This window comes from Phalacrocorax aristotelis, chromosome 5, assembly GCF_949628215.1.
Source record: "Phalacrocorax aristotelis chromosome 5, bGulAri2.1, whole genome shotgun sequence".
Lineage (NCBI taxonomy): Eukaryota > Metazoa > Chordata > Aves > Suliformes > Phalacrocoracidae > Phalacrocorax > Phalacrocorax aristotelis.
The window spans coordinates 28,368,169-28,384,609 of record NC_134280.1 but is presented as its reverse complement, the minus strand read 5'-3'; the positions used below and the strand labels follow the sequence as shown (position 1 = coordinate 28,384,609).

At 41.8% G+C, this 16,441-nt stretch overlaps 1 protein-coding gene across 7 annotated transcripts in view; it reads left to right on the top strand.

Annotated features, from left to right (window-relative positions):
• The window catches only part of PIKFYVE (phosphoinositide kinase, FYVE-type zinc finger containing), a 70,531-nt gene extending 54,301 nt beyond the window's left edge, over positions 1 to 16,230 (top strand). For 5 of the 7 annotated variants that reach the window (XM_075093660.1, XM_075093657.1, XM_075093659.1 and 2 more), the window contains 14 exons: positions 841 to 901; positions 1,502 to 1,645; positions 1,816 to 1,936; positions 3,068 to 3,163; positions 3,854 to 3,937; positions 4,410 to 4,501; positions 5,154 to 5,318; positions 5,904 to 5,963; positions 6,407 to 6,583; positions 7,296 to 7,399; positions 7,648 to 7,776; positions 9,146 to 9,407; positions 11,532 to 11,606; positions 12,575 to 16,230. In XM_075093660.1, coding sequence (XP_074949761.1) covers positions 841 to 901; positions 1,502 to 1,645; positions 1,816 to 1,936; positions 3,068 to 3,163; positions 3,854 to 3,937; positions 4,410 to 4,501; positions 5,154 to 5,318; positions 5,904 to 5,963; positions 6,407 to 6,583; positions 7,296 to 7,399; positions 7,648 to 7,776; positions 9,146 to 9,407; positions 11,532 to 11,606; positions 12,575 to 12,690 — 1,686 coding nt within the window. In that variant the 3' untranslated portion in view covers positions 12,691 to 16,230. Of the gene's footprint in view, positions 1 to 840; positions 902 to 1,501; positions 1,646 to 1,815; positions 1,937 to 3,067; positions 3,164 to 3,853; positions 3,938 to 4,409; positions 4,502 to 5,153; positions 5,319 to 5,903; positions 5,964 to 6,406; positions 6,584 to 7,295; positions 7,400 to 7,647; positions 7,777 to 9,145; positions 9,408 to 11,531; positions 11,607 to 12,162; positions 12,384 to 12,574 lie in introns of those variants that run through there. The other 2 variants (XR_012660669.1, XM_075093658.1) reach the window with 2 other exon arrangements.
• The last annotated feature ends 211 nt before the right edge of the window (positions 16,231 to 16,441 follow it).

The window sequence follows — 16,441 nt, the reverse complement described above, 5'->3', positions numbered from 1 at the left end:
AGATGTGAACCAAGAGCCATATTACACAGAAGACAGCTGAGTGTGGATAGGATTTGATGATTTTCTGTGGTATTTATGTAGTGTTAATCTGAATACTGACAGCAGAGAGCTGCACTCGTCGTCAGGTGTATTCCTACCTGGGAGGGAGGTCACCTCGTTAGACCCTAGGTTGTTGCCCATCATGTTTATCCCTTGTGGAAAAGAAAAGGCAACATTTATGAGGAGAGGCAGAGCAAAGAACACAGGAAGGACTGATAATGAATCTGCAGGTTCACCTCTGTTCTGTGCTGTGGGAACTGGCTGAGGGGATGTACAAATGATTTTAGACTGCTGTCTCGAGAGCTCTGTCTAAGGGTACAGTTGCTAACATGCTGAACAACCACCCTTTGGGGAGCTGCTGCTCTGAGAAAATGTCCAGATTGCAAGGCAGTGCAATATAAGCATCATACAGAGGCAGAACTCCCAATAGTTCTAACATTAGCGAGGGGCACTAAGAAACCCCATGAGACCCTGGATTTGCTCTGCTGCATGCATATGTGCCACTTCCACTTAACACATTTCTTAAATGCTGATATGCACTTAACCTTGATCTAACAGCAAGTATGTTTATATAGAGTGAGAGCATAGTCTTTAAGGCAGCATACAGAGATGAGAGCAGTTGTAAGCATCTTGTGAAGCTGGGTTGCTGTTGCCTTGTCTTTTCTATGTGGTGGCAGATACAGTGACAGTGGGTGGGAGTGCTCTGTTGTGGTGCATCTGCTTTTGCAACTGTTCCACAGAGGAAGGGATACGGCTATAAAGAGCTTGGCATCAACGTTTGTATTTTGTTATTTTGCCTAGATCAGTAGTATGGATGCTTCTCCACGCAATGCTTCTCCAGCACTGCAAAATGGAGAGAAAGGTCTGTTGTTCACTTATTTATTTTTCTTAAGCTACCAAAAGAAGCTTGCTGTAACCCTTTCCCTGACGTAACATGGGAGCCTTTGTCAAATTTGATAATTTAGAGAAACAGTGATTCCCCATTGTGTCAGATGGGAATAAGCCAATTTCTAGCTTGGTATTATAAAAAGCAGTGTCGTCTTATTTTATGAAGCTGAATTACTAATGATAGTGAACTGGCCAACAAGGGTTTTCCTTTGAACTTAATTTTTAAAAACTTTCAGAGGCTTTCTAAATAATTGAATAACTACAAGGAATTTGGGAAATGCCTCCTGCCTCTTCTGGGAAGTGGTTATGGGTGCTGAGACCTCTTACCTGTGAGGCATAATGAGAGTTTGTGAGAACTGAAGGTAATGCGAGTAAGTGTACGCATCTTCTGGAGGTTATGGGCTACATTAATCAGCTTGCGCATTCCTTTGCTCTGGGTGGCCGTACCTGCTTTCTAAGCAAAAACTTCTTGAAAGTAGATACTGGTGACAGCTTGGCCTAGGAGCAAGCAGTATCATTTCTGACAGCCATGTAAAATGCTTTCTTTTGTCTTTAACTGTTCTTGTACTCTCAGAGGATCGTTTCCTGACTACTTTATCAAGTCAGAGTTCCACAGGCTCCACCCATCTTCAGCTGCCCAACTCTCCAGAGGTTGTATCGGAGCATGTGACTGGTACCAACACGCTGTCTGAACAGGATACAACAAGCAGCTCGGAAGGTATAGTTCAGCTGTGGTCTTGTATTCTTTCTCTTGCTTCTCTGTGGCAAGTGTATGAGATCCGTTTAGGAAATGGCAAATCTGGTAACTCTGTGCTCTGCAATCTTCCTTCTGAATTTACAGCTTGAAGTTTGATATTGTGATACAGACTTAACTTATCTCTGTTCCAGATGTTTTTGATGGACACTCACTGGGATCTACAGACAGCCAAGTGAAGGAGAAGTCTACTATGAAAGCTATTTTGGCTAACTTTTTGCCTGGAAACAACTATAACCCCATTCCATTTCCCTTGTAAGTACTGCATAATATATATGATGTACAAAACTAGCAGCCTGGTCAAATTACAAACAGAGCCACGCATGCTTCCTTTGCTCAGTATATAATTTAAGTCATCACTTGGGTTTGCCTCTGAATAAGCTACAGAACTTCCTTAAGGCAAGAAGTTTTCTGTGTCCCTTCTAGGTGTTTGTAGGCTATCTACTTTTATTATTAATGATCCACCCTTGTGTGTATACATTATCAGTTTCTCTTCCTCCTAGCAGGCATGGCTCCTCAGAACTCTTGTGGGAGGGGAATGGGTGGGAGGAAGTGGGAGAAAGGTGCTTTCTAACTTCATTGCTGCAGGGAGGTAGCAGAGACTTACTAAAGCTACATGCCTGCCTCTTGTTTTTGCTTCCAGACCTCTTCCAAGTGTTGGACTCAAATTGGCATTGTCTGGGTGTAGGTCAGGTTCAATGGCTACTGCATGTGCCTTCAAGTCCCCCTCTCACGTGAAAATGGGCAGGCTGGAAAGTCTTTCAGCTTCTTGGTCTGCATGCTTTGTAGTATTTCTCATTTGATGTGAGCCTAACGTTTGGCAGCCTGAGTTTATCTTTTGAATCCTACCCCCGGGGTAGTAGTGGAGGCCATGAGTTAATGAGGTAAAAGTTAAATGACTGGACCCTACAGATGAGTGGGGAGGGAAAAAAATCTTACAGAAACCCAGGAGGCTTTTGGGAATTTTCTGTGCTAAACTGCTTGTTCAGAAAAAAGTCCAGGTTTGTCCCCTAACTTCACTCCGCAGGCTATGCTGCAGGACAGTCAAGACAAACTCAGGCAGGTTTTGGTGCCATTAGAAACAGTGGCTGCTAAACAGAAATAGACTCTTTCTCTAACTTGGAGCTGGTCTTCTGATATAAGCAGCTTGCTTGAAGTGTGCTGATTGCCCTAACATGTTACCATTTAGATTTAACCATAGAGCTATGAATGTGTCTGTTGGGAGAAGTTGATCTGGGGAGCTTTGGTTCCATGCTGAGACTTGCAGCTTGTGCCTGGGAGTGCAGTGATGAGATCTGAGTTTTGACCAAAATTTAACCTTTTCTTTCCACAGACTTACAAACTTTTATAATCTACTAACAGTCTCTCTATGTTGTTTTTGTTTAGTGACCCGGATAAGCACTACCTGATGTACGAGCATGAGCGTGTACCTATTGCAGTCTGCGAGAAAGAACCAAGCTCCATTATAGCTTTTGCTCTCAGGTACTGGTGTGATTTTGCTGTTATCTGACATGTATTGTACTTTTGCAGCAATATTTAAATAATAATGGTAGGGAACAAGCATGACAGAATTTCTTCACTCAGCTCTGAGAGTTTCTGCCAGAGGTGAAGTTCTCACCTTTTACTACTGAGATATGGAAAGTAGGTTCCCCAACTTGGAACTGGATTTTGGGCTTTTCTTGCTGAACTCTAGTACACAAAAATGTATTAGTTGTGTAGTGTTCCCTGTAATGTGATACTGTTAGAGAAAGAATTGCAACTAAATCTTGTTCAGCTGTCCAGCCTGGAGGAAGTGCAACTGAGCTAGGGAATAACAGTTATTCATACTGTGGTCTGTCCCTTGTGTACCTTTGGTTGTAGCAGCTCTTGCTACTACTCAGCTCTCCAAACCAGCTGCTTCAGTAACTGGTGGTGGACTTTAAAAGAAGCACATTCTTTAATTGTGGGAGAGGGAGAAACAAGAGGAGATTTTTCCTGCAGTATGATCAAAAGCAGCTTCTGTTCTTAAGGGAACCAAGTGCTAACGGCAAGAAAGAATGGAGAGGTTTTTTCTACCGTGGGTTTTTTTTTTTCCTGTGGTTGTCTCTGAACTGAGTCTTTGGGTTGGTGTTACAGATTCTCCCAGAGAACAGCTGACTTTTTTTTCCTTTTTCTTCTTTTATTTTCCTTCAGTTGCAAGGAGTACAGAAACGCCCTGGATGAGTTGTCCAAAGCGTCTCTGAAGAACAGTTCTGAAGAAGGACTACAGCTGAACAGGTTACACTCAGGAACTACAGTACACAGAGAAGGCACAGTGATTGTAGTGAATAAGCCATTACTAGGATGGGGAGGGACCCTCAATATGCCTCTGTTAGGATCTCTGCTTTCTGATGGAGTCTGACACATTCCATGTAACCAACACTTACTTGCAGTATCTGACTTTACATTTACTGTTGAGGTCTGGGCTGGGTCCGTCACTTGACTGCATGGTAGGGATTACTAGGCCTGCTTATCTTTCTGTGGGTGATGGATGGAACTGTTGCTATGGAGCCCTGAGAGGTTTTTCTCAGAGGGGTGGAGGAAGACAACTTCGGAGAATCCCACACCCTTACAACTTTAAACTGTATCCTCTTCCCTTAGCAGTACTTAGTGTTAGGCATGGAGGAGAAATAAATGTACAGGAGTAAAGCAATAGTGTCTCGGCTGGCAGTATTTGTTGGGCTCATGACTTTTTTCTTTCTCCTTTTAGCATGTCAGACAGCAAACCAAAGAGCAGTAGCCCTGTCCGCCTGCCTGAGTCTAACACGGGTCCTTCAAATCGCAATGTGGAACCAGAACAGCGTAAGACCATTTTAGCAAAACTCATATCCACGATGTTAATCTCAGCTCAAACTTGAGTCCATTTAACCTGAGTTCTAGCTCTTGTGAAAGTTAAGTTAGAACAAAGAAAATGCGTTCTGAGTTGAAATTGTGGCTAGTCTTAGAGTTGACTTGACGTAGAACATGGCGGGGTGTCAGTGTGTGTTTCTTAGTCTGTGCCCTTGATGGCTTTCTTGGATCCTTATGAGATGAGACTATCATTTGCTGCTTTACATCATAACATATTAGTGGACCTTGGGTTGTTCCTGAGTCTAGCCTGTTCAGTGGGGTATGATGCCCATAATATGTTCTGACCTGTTTTGGCACTGCCTTCTTTAAAAAGATATAAATTAAAATATTTTGAAATGGAGAAGTAAGAATCTTACTATGTTGAAGATGCTCATGCTTGGTCTGTGTTTTCAAATGACTCTCTATTCCAGAATGCTACTCAGAATACTAAATCAGCTAACCTGATGGACCTTGGTTGCCTGAAGAATGGCAAATGAGTTACAGTTGAATGATGTCATTCCTCCAGTTAGAACAGGGAATGGAGAATGCTCATATGAGAGTCATGCTTTTATTAAACTGCCTGTGGAAATGCCAAGGCCAACTTCTTTATTCCTCTTCACTGTAGCAAAGAAACCATCTGGCGTTTTGTCTTTTTTCCGTGGCACGGGAGGGAAAAGCCCGGATCTGTCTTCCCAGAAGAAAGAGACCTTACGTGGTGCTGACAGTGCCTACTACCAGGTTGGACAGATGGGCAAAGAGGGAGCAGAAAACCAAGGAGCAGAGCCTCAAGGTATAAGACTGAGTCCATCTTCTGTCCTGGACTGTTACTTCTCCCAAACCTCATTCGCACTTGTAAGACCCAGAATACACTCCTGCTCACACTTTTTCAACAGTCCAAGATTACTCAACATGGATTGAAAACTAATGATTTGAACATCAAATGTAGGTTTCTCTGAAAGACATTACTTTGGTTTATGAGAGGGAAATAGGGTCTTTCAAACCCTGGTAACTATAGGGACATTGGGTAGTCCGGGCTTGAATGCCTGTGGACTGAGTTGACTCTAGTTAAGCACTCCAGTGTCTTTTACTCACTTCCTGTTTAACTTTCACTGTTTCAGCTCATGGAAAATGAATGAAGAGAAAACAAAGAGAAAGCTCGTGCTTACGTGTCCCATGAAGAGCAGTGCCCTTCTAGCATACATACTATATCGTACAATTATAGCTGTATATGTAATCCCCTATGCATAGTTCCCTCTATTCCTGAAAAAAGAGAAAGTATTTTTCTTGTAATGTGAGTTTACAAGTAGTATCGTACATGGTCTTCTCAGTACTAATAATGAACAACCCTGACTGAATGGTCCCTTTATGCCTTCAGATGATGTAGATGGAGGAGATGGACAGAAGAAACAGCTGGTGAATCCCCATGTGGAACTCCGTGAGTATCTGTAAATAATAACTTGAAGTTTTAGCTGACAACCTCATTTCTTCATACAAATATAATGGAAATTTTGAAGTTAATAATTGTTTTTAATTTGTATTGGGCAGGAAGGAAAAACAAATCAAGAACACAGCAATGCAATTTTTACTTACTGTAATTAATCTTTGTTGCAAAAATACCCCATAAAACTTTTTTTTTAATTCATCTTTTGTCTGGATGCTTTCCTGTGGCGCATACTTTTAGCTAACCTAAAAGGTGTTGACTTTTCTTTAACTTTTCTATTTATGTCCTATTGGTTTAAACTTCCAACGTGCAGTAGGTGCAAGAGAGGGATGTTTAGCACAATAATATTATTCTAGACATCAGTAAAATTTCTAAGTGTCATCTCCAGTAGTCAGTGAGTATTGCATGCTGTTATTGCGGAAGACCTTTTTTTGCAGAGTTTTCAGATGCGAATGCCAAGTTCTACTGCCGGATTTATTTTGCTGGTGAGTTTCACAAGATGCGTGAAGTGATACTGGGGAGCAGTGAAGAGGACTTCATCCAATCCCTGTCTCACTCTATGCCCTGGCAGGCAAGAGGTGGCAAATCTGGGGCTGCGTTCTACGTGACTGAGGGTAAATGCACCTTCTTTCCCCTTTGTAATTAGAGGGTATTATCTGGGGATAGCAGTGGTTAGTGTGTCGTTTAATTCCTGATTACCTCTAGCCAGAGGGTTGCTGACTGTGAAGTGGCCACTCAGAATGGAAAGTTAAGTGGATTGTTCTGGGGTCTTCAGGATTAGATTATTCGTCTCTTTGTATATGCAGAAGAACAAAATCTTTTTCAGCAGTAGCAGCTAGGGAGGCCAGTTGAGCAGAAGGGCTGTACTCTCAGGCAGGCTTCAGAAAACAAACTTGGGTATAATTCAAGGAAAAGTTGTTCTTAAGGACACAGTGTTTCTTAGAATCCCACATGCCATAGTTGATTTATAGGATTTTCCTTTTTAACTGTGGCTGATTCTAGGCCCTTACTTAAAACAAGTCTTGAATGGAAGGGTCTGTAGGCTGTTTCTGTAGTCTGTATAAGCCCATATAGCTGAGGTAACCCTAACTTAGGCAGTCTCTTCTCTCTGATTTGCTTGAGGGCTGAAATCCAGAAAGGCTGAATTTCTGAAATTCAGAATAAATGAAGTAAAGTTTCTAGAAATGAGCTTCTGTAGCTAAGGATTTAAGAGAGTTGTAGTCCTTCAATTTCTCAAACCACTTCAGCTGTGCCACAGTCCCAAAGAACTTGCAAAGAATACATCACTTACTGTAACTGTGTTGCCTCTGTCTGATGTTGAAACAGATGATAGATTCATCTTGAAGCAGATGCCTCGTCTGGAAGTGCAGTCATTCCTTGACTTTGCTCCACACTACTTCACTTACATCATTAATGCAGTTCAGCAGAAGGTATTTATAAGGAAAAAGTGTCTTTTGTTTTAGGCAATATTCTATATTTTACAGACTAATAGCACTTTCCATTAACCCCTCTCATTTAAGCAAAAGAAAATGTTGGAGGGTAGGAGTTGTACTAATAATGTGTTTTTAAGACGAAAAGTAAGCTGTGATACACAGTCAGACAGAACAATGGCACCTCTGCTCTTTGATTGCTGATTGCCTGTACACAGAGATCTTACCCCATATTTTCTCTCCATCAGAAGCCCACAGCACTGGCCAAAATCCTTGGGGTATATCGAATTGGATACAAGAACTCCCAAAACAACACTGAAAAAAAGCTGGATCTGCTTGTCATGGAAAACCTTTTCTATGGCAGGAAAATGGCTCAGGTAAGAATCAAGCATTCTGTTCCCTTGCAGTCCAGTTCTGACAGGGAGCAAGAGAAGGGTTACCAGTAGCCATCTAGGTAACTTTAACTTTGCATATGCTGTCTATATCTAGCACTGCTCAGAGATGACAGTTTGTGCCTGTTTCCTTGTTAAGTGATCCTCAGTAACTTGATGCCTATATTGGCTAGTTCAGATAGCTGTAGTGCAGGCTTCAGTTTTCAGAAGTCTTATTATTTGTCCCTGCATCTCTGGTGTCTGAGAAAAGGCATTGCCAACCTAACTAAGAAAATGTGAAACCTTTTTGCAAAGCTTTCAGAAGAACTAACTGGGCTTACAGACTAATTTGTTTAGAAGAGCCTCCCTGACAGATGGTGAGCTACTTCGGTGGGGGTGGGGGGAAACTACTAATATTTTGAACCTGCTGTTCTCCCTCTGAACCACTTCATGTGTGGGACAAGATTTTGAGTTCAGTCTTGCTCTTAGTAAAGGAAAAGTGACCTTTATGAGGCAGTAGAATGAAGACCTTAAAATGATTGGGGGAAAAATTCTCTTCAAATACAGAGTCAATGCTGAAAAGGAAGTTCAAACAACTGTTGCTTCTAAAACTAGGTAGTATCAATTCTTTCTACCTTCCGTCCTAGCACCTGACCTCAAACTAGGGATGTTTACGGGAGCAAGTGAACAGAGGGAATTCTAGATAGATGTAAAGGATGTTTTTGTGGGTCATCTTTTTTGTTTGGTGTTTTTTTTTGTTTTTTTTTTTTTTTTTTTTTTTTTTTTTTAAATCATGAGGGTGGTCAGGCACTAAAACAGATACCCAAAGAGACTGTGGATGCTATCCCTGAAGTTAGCCAAATCTTGACTGGACAGGGCTTGAACAACCTTCTCTAACAGGACTTGCTTCAAGCAGGGTGTTGGACTGGAGACCTCCAGAGATCCTTTCCAATCTAATGTTGCCTTACCAACAGATGTTAAATGGTGCTTCTTGCAAGAGCCACCTTCCTCTTCAGTGGCTTTACTTTTGTCAGCATTTGAGTCTGTAGAAGCTGGCTGGAAAACTGAGTTTACCCATACAATATAAAAATAAGGTCACCCTTTTTCCCTTAAATTAAGCTAAATATTAATGAAATAATTTGCCTGAAGTTTGTGAATTGAGGTGGCAGAGCTTTCATGTAGCGTTACATGTGACTCTCCACTCAGGAAACTTTAGTTTTAGTATGAAAATATTTTTTTTGTCAACTGTTTTCCTCCTGCAGAGAAGGAAAAAGTTGCCTTGCCGTGCTGCCTTCTCCAACACAACAGTTAGGTATGCTGAAGTCTCTAACCTCACAGAACAATGAAACGAAGTAATACTGTTCTCCATTTGCAGGTTTTTGACCTGAAGGGCTCTCTCCGGAATAGAAATGTTAAAACAGACACAGGCAAGGAAAGCTGTGATGTAGTCCTGCTGGATGAGAACCTTCTGAAGATGGTCCGAGACAATCCTTTGTACATCCGCTCCCATTGCAAGGCTGTGCTGAGAGCTTCTATACACAGTGATTCCCAGTTCCTCTCCAGCCACCTCATCATTGATTATTCCCTGCTGGTGGGTCGTGATGATACCAACAATGAACTGGTTGTTGGAATCATTGGTAGGTTGTCTTTTGGTTTTTTTTTTTGTTTTCAGCTGGTGAAACTGTTTTCCTCTGGTTTAGGTGTTTATAGTATTCTTATAACTGAACCACCACCACAGAGATGTGTGTCAGGAAAGCTGGTCTTCTCCCTGATGGAGTATCACCGTCACCTCTCATGGGTATTCAAAGTGGAGGCAGGAGGTCCAGCTCTTGTATGGGCTTGTATTAGCATTTGCATTACTAAGAATATATGCAGGAGGCCTCGCAGATAGTGGAAAAGCAGTCAAGTTGATGTTTAACCTACACCTTGACTCTAGTTGCAGTAGGGAAGTTTACTTGTATGCTTTTATGTGCTTAATCTTTAAAGTTAAATTCAGTAATGTTTACATAGCCATTTAAATTTTAACTTGCGTGGGGGGGATCTAAGGAGAAACAGTATTAGTAGGGATGGAAGAGGGAAATTAAACGTCACTGATAACTTGTGGTCCTGTACTCTGACCTGGATATTATGGGTGGCAATGCAGTAATTACCTTGCCACATCCTCAGACTTGTGACTGGAGCCACATCTTTAGACAGGCAAACTTGTATTGTGCAAAAGTCTTGGAGATGAAGCCATTTTGCAGGATGTGGAACTGACTCTTAGAAATGAGATACTCTTGAAACCTAGCTCAGAAATTCTTTCAGATGAGATCTCAATCCAGGATGTCTGGATTACTCTTTTTCTGATAAAGTTTGAAAGCCATTCCAGTAACACTTCTAGCTGAGAATTAGTCCCAGCTACAAAGAACTGCAAGTTGTTACCGCTTTCTAATTTTGTAGACTCTTAAATATTTGGGTAAATTGGATGAGACTCTGCCCATTCTGTATGTGTGGCTTCTTGCTGTCCTATGGAAAGTTTTCCGTGATTAAAGGGTATATTTTATATAATAATTAAAGCTAACAGTTCCTTCACTGTGGTGAGAACAGCTGTTCGTGATCTGAAGGAGCTTGTTTAACACAAATATTTTCAAGAAGAGAGAACGTTCCTGCTGTATCAGGCTATCACAATGTTCTGTAAATGATACGCTGAGAACTTGTAAAGTACTCAAGCTAAATTTGTGGTAGGGACGGAACTAAAAGCCATCAGCTTGGACTGGGTTTGATTCGGAGTTCAGAATCTCTACCTATTTTAGATCCTAATGTGATACAGGAAACAAGTAAGTTAGGTCTGTGCCTTGAAGCATGAAGTGACAGTAATTAGTGCACAAACTGATAACATCAGTCCCAAAGCACTCTAAGGGAGCTTTTTCAAATAGTATTCAGATAAACGTATGAGCCTTAAGATTGGCAGGTCTGGATGAGTTTTGTGTAAAGCACAGCTGAGGTGAAACTTGCGGATACTTATGGTGGCCCTTTGTAAATCTAGAAACAGTAAATTCAAAATGGTATAATTACAGTTGTAGTTAAATGTTAGGAAATAATGATATCCAGTAATGAAAAACTTAACGTACTGCAGCTTCAGCTTTGCAGACCAAAATGTTCATGTGTTTGTAATGACAGAGCAAGCTTTCTCTGAAAGGGGCTTGGAAAAACTTCTGAAGTCTCCTCCTTGCAAACCCCTCTTCCAATCAGAGTCACTGGTGGTATTTTCAGTTCTCCATATCATAAAGTGAAAAATGTTTACTTTCTGTTATCAAACCTGTAGGTGGCTGCAATGACGAGGAGTGCTACTGGCTTAAATGAATTGGTGTCTAAGTCTTGGTGCTACTAGCTGTTGCAGTAAAGCAGGGAGGTGTTATGGTGAAGTGGGGATTCTTGATATGTTTCTGGGATGAGGATCAGCTAAGTGACTCTTGTAAATGAGCCCTTGAAACTCTAACATGGATAAAGACAGACATGCCTGGGCAGACTATTTCTGTAGCAGCAGGAAGAGTTGATTGTGATCTTGCTGGGCTTCTGCGTTTTCATATTCACCTTACCCAAATATAATCAATATTCCAGAAAGTGAGGCAACTGGTAGGGGCAATATCGAAGTTCTGGCTATGGAAGCCTACTGCTTTCTAGCCCTTTTTGAGAGGAAATAGATATATTTTTATAACAGAGTTACTTGGGTTATAGCAGATATGACATGTTTGTGTGTGGATTTTTTTTTATTGCAACAGACTATATTCGCACTTTTACCTGGGACAAAAAGCTTGAAATGGTGGTGAAGTCAACTGGCATCTTGGGAGGTCAAGGTAAATCCAGAATGAAAGCAAAACTTTTGATCATGTTTCCTCATTACCTGGAAGCTTCCAATCACGGTTCTAATAAAGCTACAACTTCCCCACCATGCAGATTTGCAACACTAGATTAAGTTGTCCAGAACAGAGGAAGGAATAACAAGTTTCATAAAAATTAATACATTGATCTGCCTCTATGAATGACCCTTTATGTACTGTAATTCATGGGAATGGGGTAAAGGTCATCTACTTCTCAGACTGCTCTTTTCTGTTTCTTAATTACCAGCTACTTACATACAAACTTAGTCATTCATACAGGGATACGGGCAAAAACCTTGCTGCCTAGTTTCAGATGATTTCTGAGTCCAAGAAAATCAGATATACTCTGAGATGTTAGTGTGGAGGAATCCTTAAAATGATTGACTACTGCCCATATTTTGAGGAACTGAGGAATTCCCTTTGTGGAAGTGAGTAGAGTACCTTTTGTGCAGCATTGCCTAGTGTTGACCACATGTTAGTAGGAGGGCTGGAAAGAGAAGGGAAGGTGAACACTCGATGTACTGCTGCTTAGGTGTCTGGAGAAGATAAGAGCATCTCCATAGAGTGGAATTCTTCATGGGAGAAATGTGCATCTCTGCTGGAAAACCTCAAAGACCTGTAAACAGGAGAAGAGGGAAAAGAAACAAACTAGACAGGGCTGATGTAAAAATCCTAGATGGTTCTTCCAACTTCAGGTATCTCAGTTCAGTGTTAGGTGTCCAGACCTTGATCTGCCTTCTCTCCTAAATGTTTAAAATAAAACAAAATTTAAAAAAAGGCAGCTGATAATGCTTGTTTGTTCCAAGACCCTTCTGTGTACAGTATGCCTTCATGATTATGCTGTCTGGTGGTATAATCTCATGTGACATCTGTCTGTACTGCAGTATACTCTTTAGCCCACTTCTAACCTTTCTTCATAACTGCTCTTGACTCTTGCACATTAGGTAAGATGCCAACTGTGGTCTCTCCAGAACTGTACCGGACCAGGTTTTGTGAAGCTATGGACAAGTATTTCCTGATGGTGCCAGACCATTGGACAGGACTGGGCCTGAATTGCTAAGCTATAGCCCATATTGGGAAAGCACAAGAGGACAGTGACATTATAGGCCACTCTCTGCAGTCTGTCCAGCAGTAAGCAAGAGGATTGCAGTTCCATGTCTATGCTGACCATGTGTGTCATGTTGTGAAGTGTGAAATCTGCTCGTTGCACTTTAATCCTCTCCTGGAGGCTGATAGGCGAACCAGCCTCACTAAGGATCTAAGCTATAAGGTACCACTGAACAGCATTGATAAGAGACATTCCCTGTGTCAGGAGGGAGGGTGATGCTATCTCCGTGTAAGAGCACGGAAACTAATACTATCCAGTTCATGATGGTGTAGAAGTACATGATCTCCGTAAGTCTTGCACTGCCTAAGTGGTGTTGAATTTGAGCAGCTCATGTTTCTGTAGTGGATGCGTGATACTGCAAATGTAAAATAAACCCCTGCTTTGTGTGGGTGGGAGAAGAATGAAGTTTATTCCTGAGTTCTGCTCTTGTTGCAGTGGTCTGTAGCTGACCTGTGTATGATCCATTGAATAACTTGTCTTGCTTATGCTCCGTAGCTTCAATTTTACTTTGGTTCTGTAAAGAGTATTTTTTTTTTTTTAAAGGCTGCTCCACAGCTATAATACCATATCACTACACCCTTTAAGTTATATTACTGCAGTACAACTCTGTCTTTATCTGCCGTAATTTCATTTTAGCTGAATCCCATAAAAGTGGGTTGTCAGTGATCAGCATACTGCAAAACCCCAAACATATCCCTTCAGTCCTGAACAGTACTTTGATCTGAATATTGCCCAAATCCCTGGAAAGAGGTAACTAAAAAATATACCTTTTCATTTAACAAGACTTGATTAATTATAGTTATGAAGCTGATTAACCCTTTCCTTAGCAGAAGGCACTAAGTTGCTGGACAAAATGAAGCATACTGCTTTAGAGTGACAACTTCCTCCTTAATGAAACCATCATTCCTGGCAGATGACTTCCAATCCATTTCAGTTCCCCAGGACGTTCAAACAATGCATTTACCTCATGCTGAAAGGTTGCTAGGAGAATGTTTTTATTGCATTTGTGACATGCTGATGAGAATGAGCATCCAGATCTCATCACACTGGGCAGTCGCAATGGAAAAACTGTCTCTTCAGCAGTATTGATTTCTTTTTTTGCACCACTGAGATGAATGTAGTTGTCTTTTTCTGTAAAAATTAAAAACCTGAACTAACAGGTATCTTGTATGATGGTTAAGATGTGCAGAGATCTGTGAATCTCTGTTATGACAATAAGCACTTCTTTCCATTTTTATTAATTTTTACCTGTGGTTTTTGTAGATGATGAGTTTACTTTTTAGCTTCATATAATATAGGCCAGTAAATAAGAGGGGTTTTTATGAGTTTGGGAGGCAAAAATACTGTCCTTTGACTTCCAGTCTCTAATGGAAGGACTTCAAATGAGCGTGGCGTCTGGGACAGTATAGCTCTTATGACCACTTGCCCGTTCTGACCAGTGGCCTGGTAATGCCATCTTCACTGTAACTATGGATCGAAATGTTCACTTTGTTCACTCCTACTGTGTTCAGTATTTTCTTCTGCAACAGATGGTGGTAGCCCTGTTGAGGAGTGACAGCTGGGCAGCACTGAGAAAGGAAAATGCCAGCAGTGAGAATTGAGCTGTTGGTTCCAAGAACCAGTGCAGCTCAGGTCTGAGCTGCCAGGAGGCAACAGTCGTTTGTGTTGGAAGAAGTCTTCCCCATCCCACTGCAAAACCCTACTGGAGGATGAGCAAAGATGCTGACCTTGAAGCAGCAGGAAAGAAAGTATTCTTACTTCCTCTGTACAATGTAATCATTGTTTCTGGGGGTGCAGTGTTGAAGGCTGCAGTGATATGTGCTGTGGAAAGATGACACAGTACCTCTTGCTTCCTCTGGCTCAAAATCCCTTTGGTCCAACATAGTGCATCAGGTACAGCTGACCACCTCTGGGACACATCTTGCCTCCTGTGTTGAAATGTACTCGCAGGACAGCTAGCCTTGTGTAATGAGGAACCAACCAGTTCATCAGCTCAGTGCTACTCTCACTTCTGTGGCTTCTACCTTCTGTCTTGGTGCATCAGTGTGAAAGAGCATGCCATGCAGCCTGAATCTGTTCCAGTCTCAGTTCAAGTTTACATGTGTTCTTCCTCCTTCCCCTCCTAAAGTTTACAGGGAAAAAACTTGACTTGCCTGACCAGCTAAGGTGACCCAACAGCAGCTGGTTATGTTATCTTCCACCTTTGTCAGGATGTGGATTGGTTGATGGAACCTGAATATGGCATCTGCACTAGGCTAATGCAGAGCTGTGATGTGCTAGCCCTGACGTGTCACCAGTAACCCTTACTCCAGTGACGTGTGGCTGCTCTATACTGCTTGTCTTCCAGAGCACCAAGCAGCTGGCTCTAAAGCAACATGATCATCTAACTGTAGCTAATGTTCTCCAGTACATGACAGCATGAGGCCCTCAGCACTGTAAAAGTGAGAGAATGTTCCACTGGCCAGCTGTTTTGCAGCCTGTGAATGCAGAGCCCAGACGTGTGAATTGTGACCTTCTTGGGCTGAAGTTATAGCAGTTGGAGAGATTTGCAGGAGTGATCTGGAGCTAGCATCAACAGCTAACTTTGGGTCAGCATGTGTCTGATAGACTAGCTCTGACCAGACTGGAGTAAACAGCAAGCTACTAGTCATGGGTGACACAGCAGCTGCACTATCAACTGGAATTGGGACATCTTTGGGTGCCATGTGACACAGAGCTGTAAGCATTTATAGTTCAAATCCCAAAGGTTGAACAAAACTCCTTAAGCATTCATTCCCTTTTCAGAATAAGAATTGTCCTGGCATTTCACTTGCTGCAAAGCTGACTTTTGAGAAAGGAGAGCAATATGGAAGAGTTGTATTGAAGAGATGTATGAAGAGATCTTTGAGAGAGGTCCTGTGGGGCTGTGTTAGGTCTGTGTCCCTGCAGCACGCCTAAGGATGTCCTAGGGGAACAGCCTAGGTATTAAATAAGCCCTTTGATTAGGGTTTTATTTATTTCTTTATAATACAGGTTTAGCATACATGTACGTAAGCAAATCCCAGTTGCAAACAGGAAGATTGCATTTCTTCAGAGCTACACTGGCTGGCTCTTTTTCTGTTGCTTTGATCTGAGGCCTTGTGACAAATGTGTAAATCTTGCTCCATTCAGAAGTGACAGCAGAATGCCTTGTTGTGGCCCAGCGATGCATTCTACCCACCAAAAGCACATGATGGATTCTGCTGGCTAAGTAGCTCTGCTGGGCTCAGGGGAGTTACCTGTGGAGTGGACTCCTCTCTGTGAGAATGACCAAGATCAAATTAATTGCTCACTAGCAGGTGGCCAGACTAATCATTATTCAAAGCACTTAATGTATCATAATGTATGTATTTCTAATCTACTGTTTCAGCTGTATTTTATAAAATTATGTACTAAACTAATTGAGAATAACTGCCTTTAATTGGAGAATCAACATGTAATGTACATAGATACAAATAAAGTGACTAAAATATACGAGTCTCTTCCATGTGGTGGAGCAGTTAGGTCTCATAGCATCCCATTTTCTTGATCGGACGCTGAGCTCTCTGTTTGCTCTGCAGCAATTGCTCGTTGGAGGTTGCCAGCTTTGTGTGCAGTGTAAGCATGCCTGTCATGCCTCTATACCTTGCAACTCATCTCTTCTAATGGAGCAGGACCTCCAGGCATGTCTCCAGGTCTGTGGCAG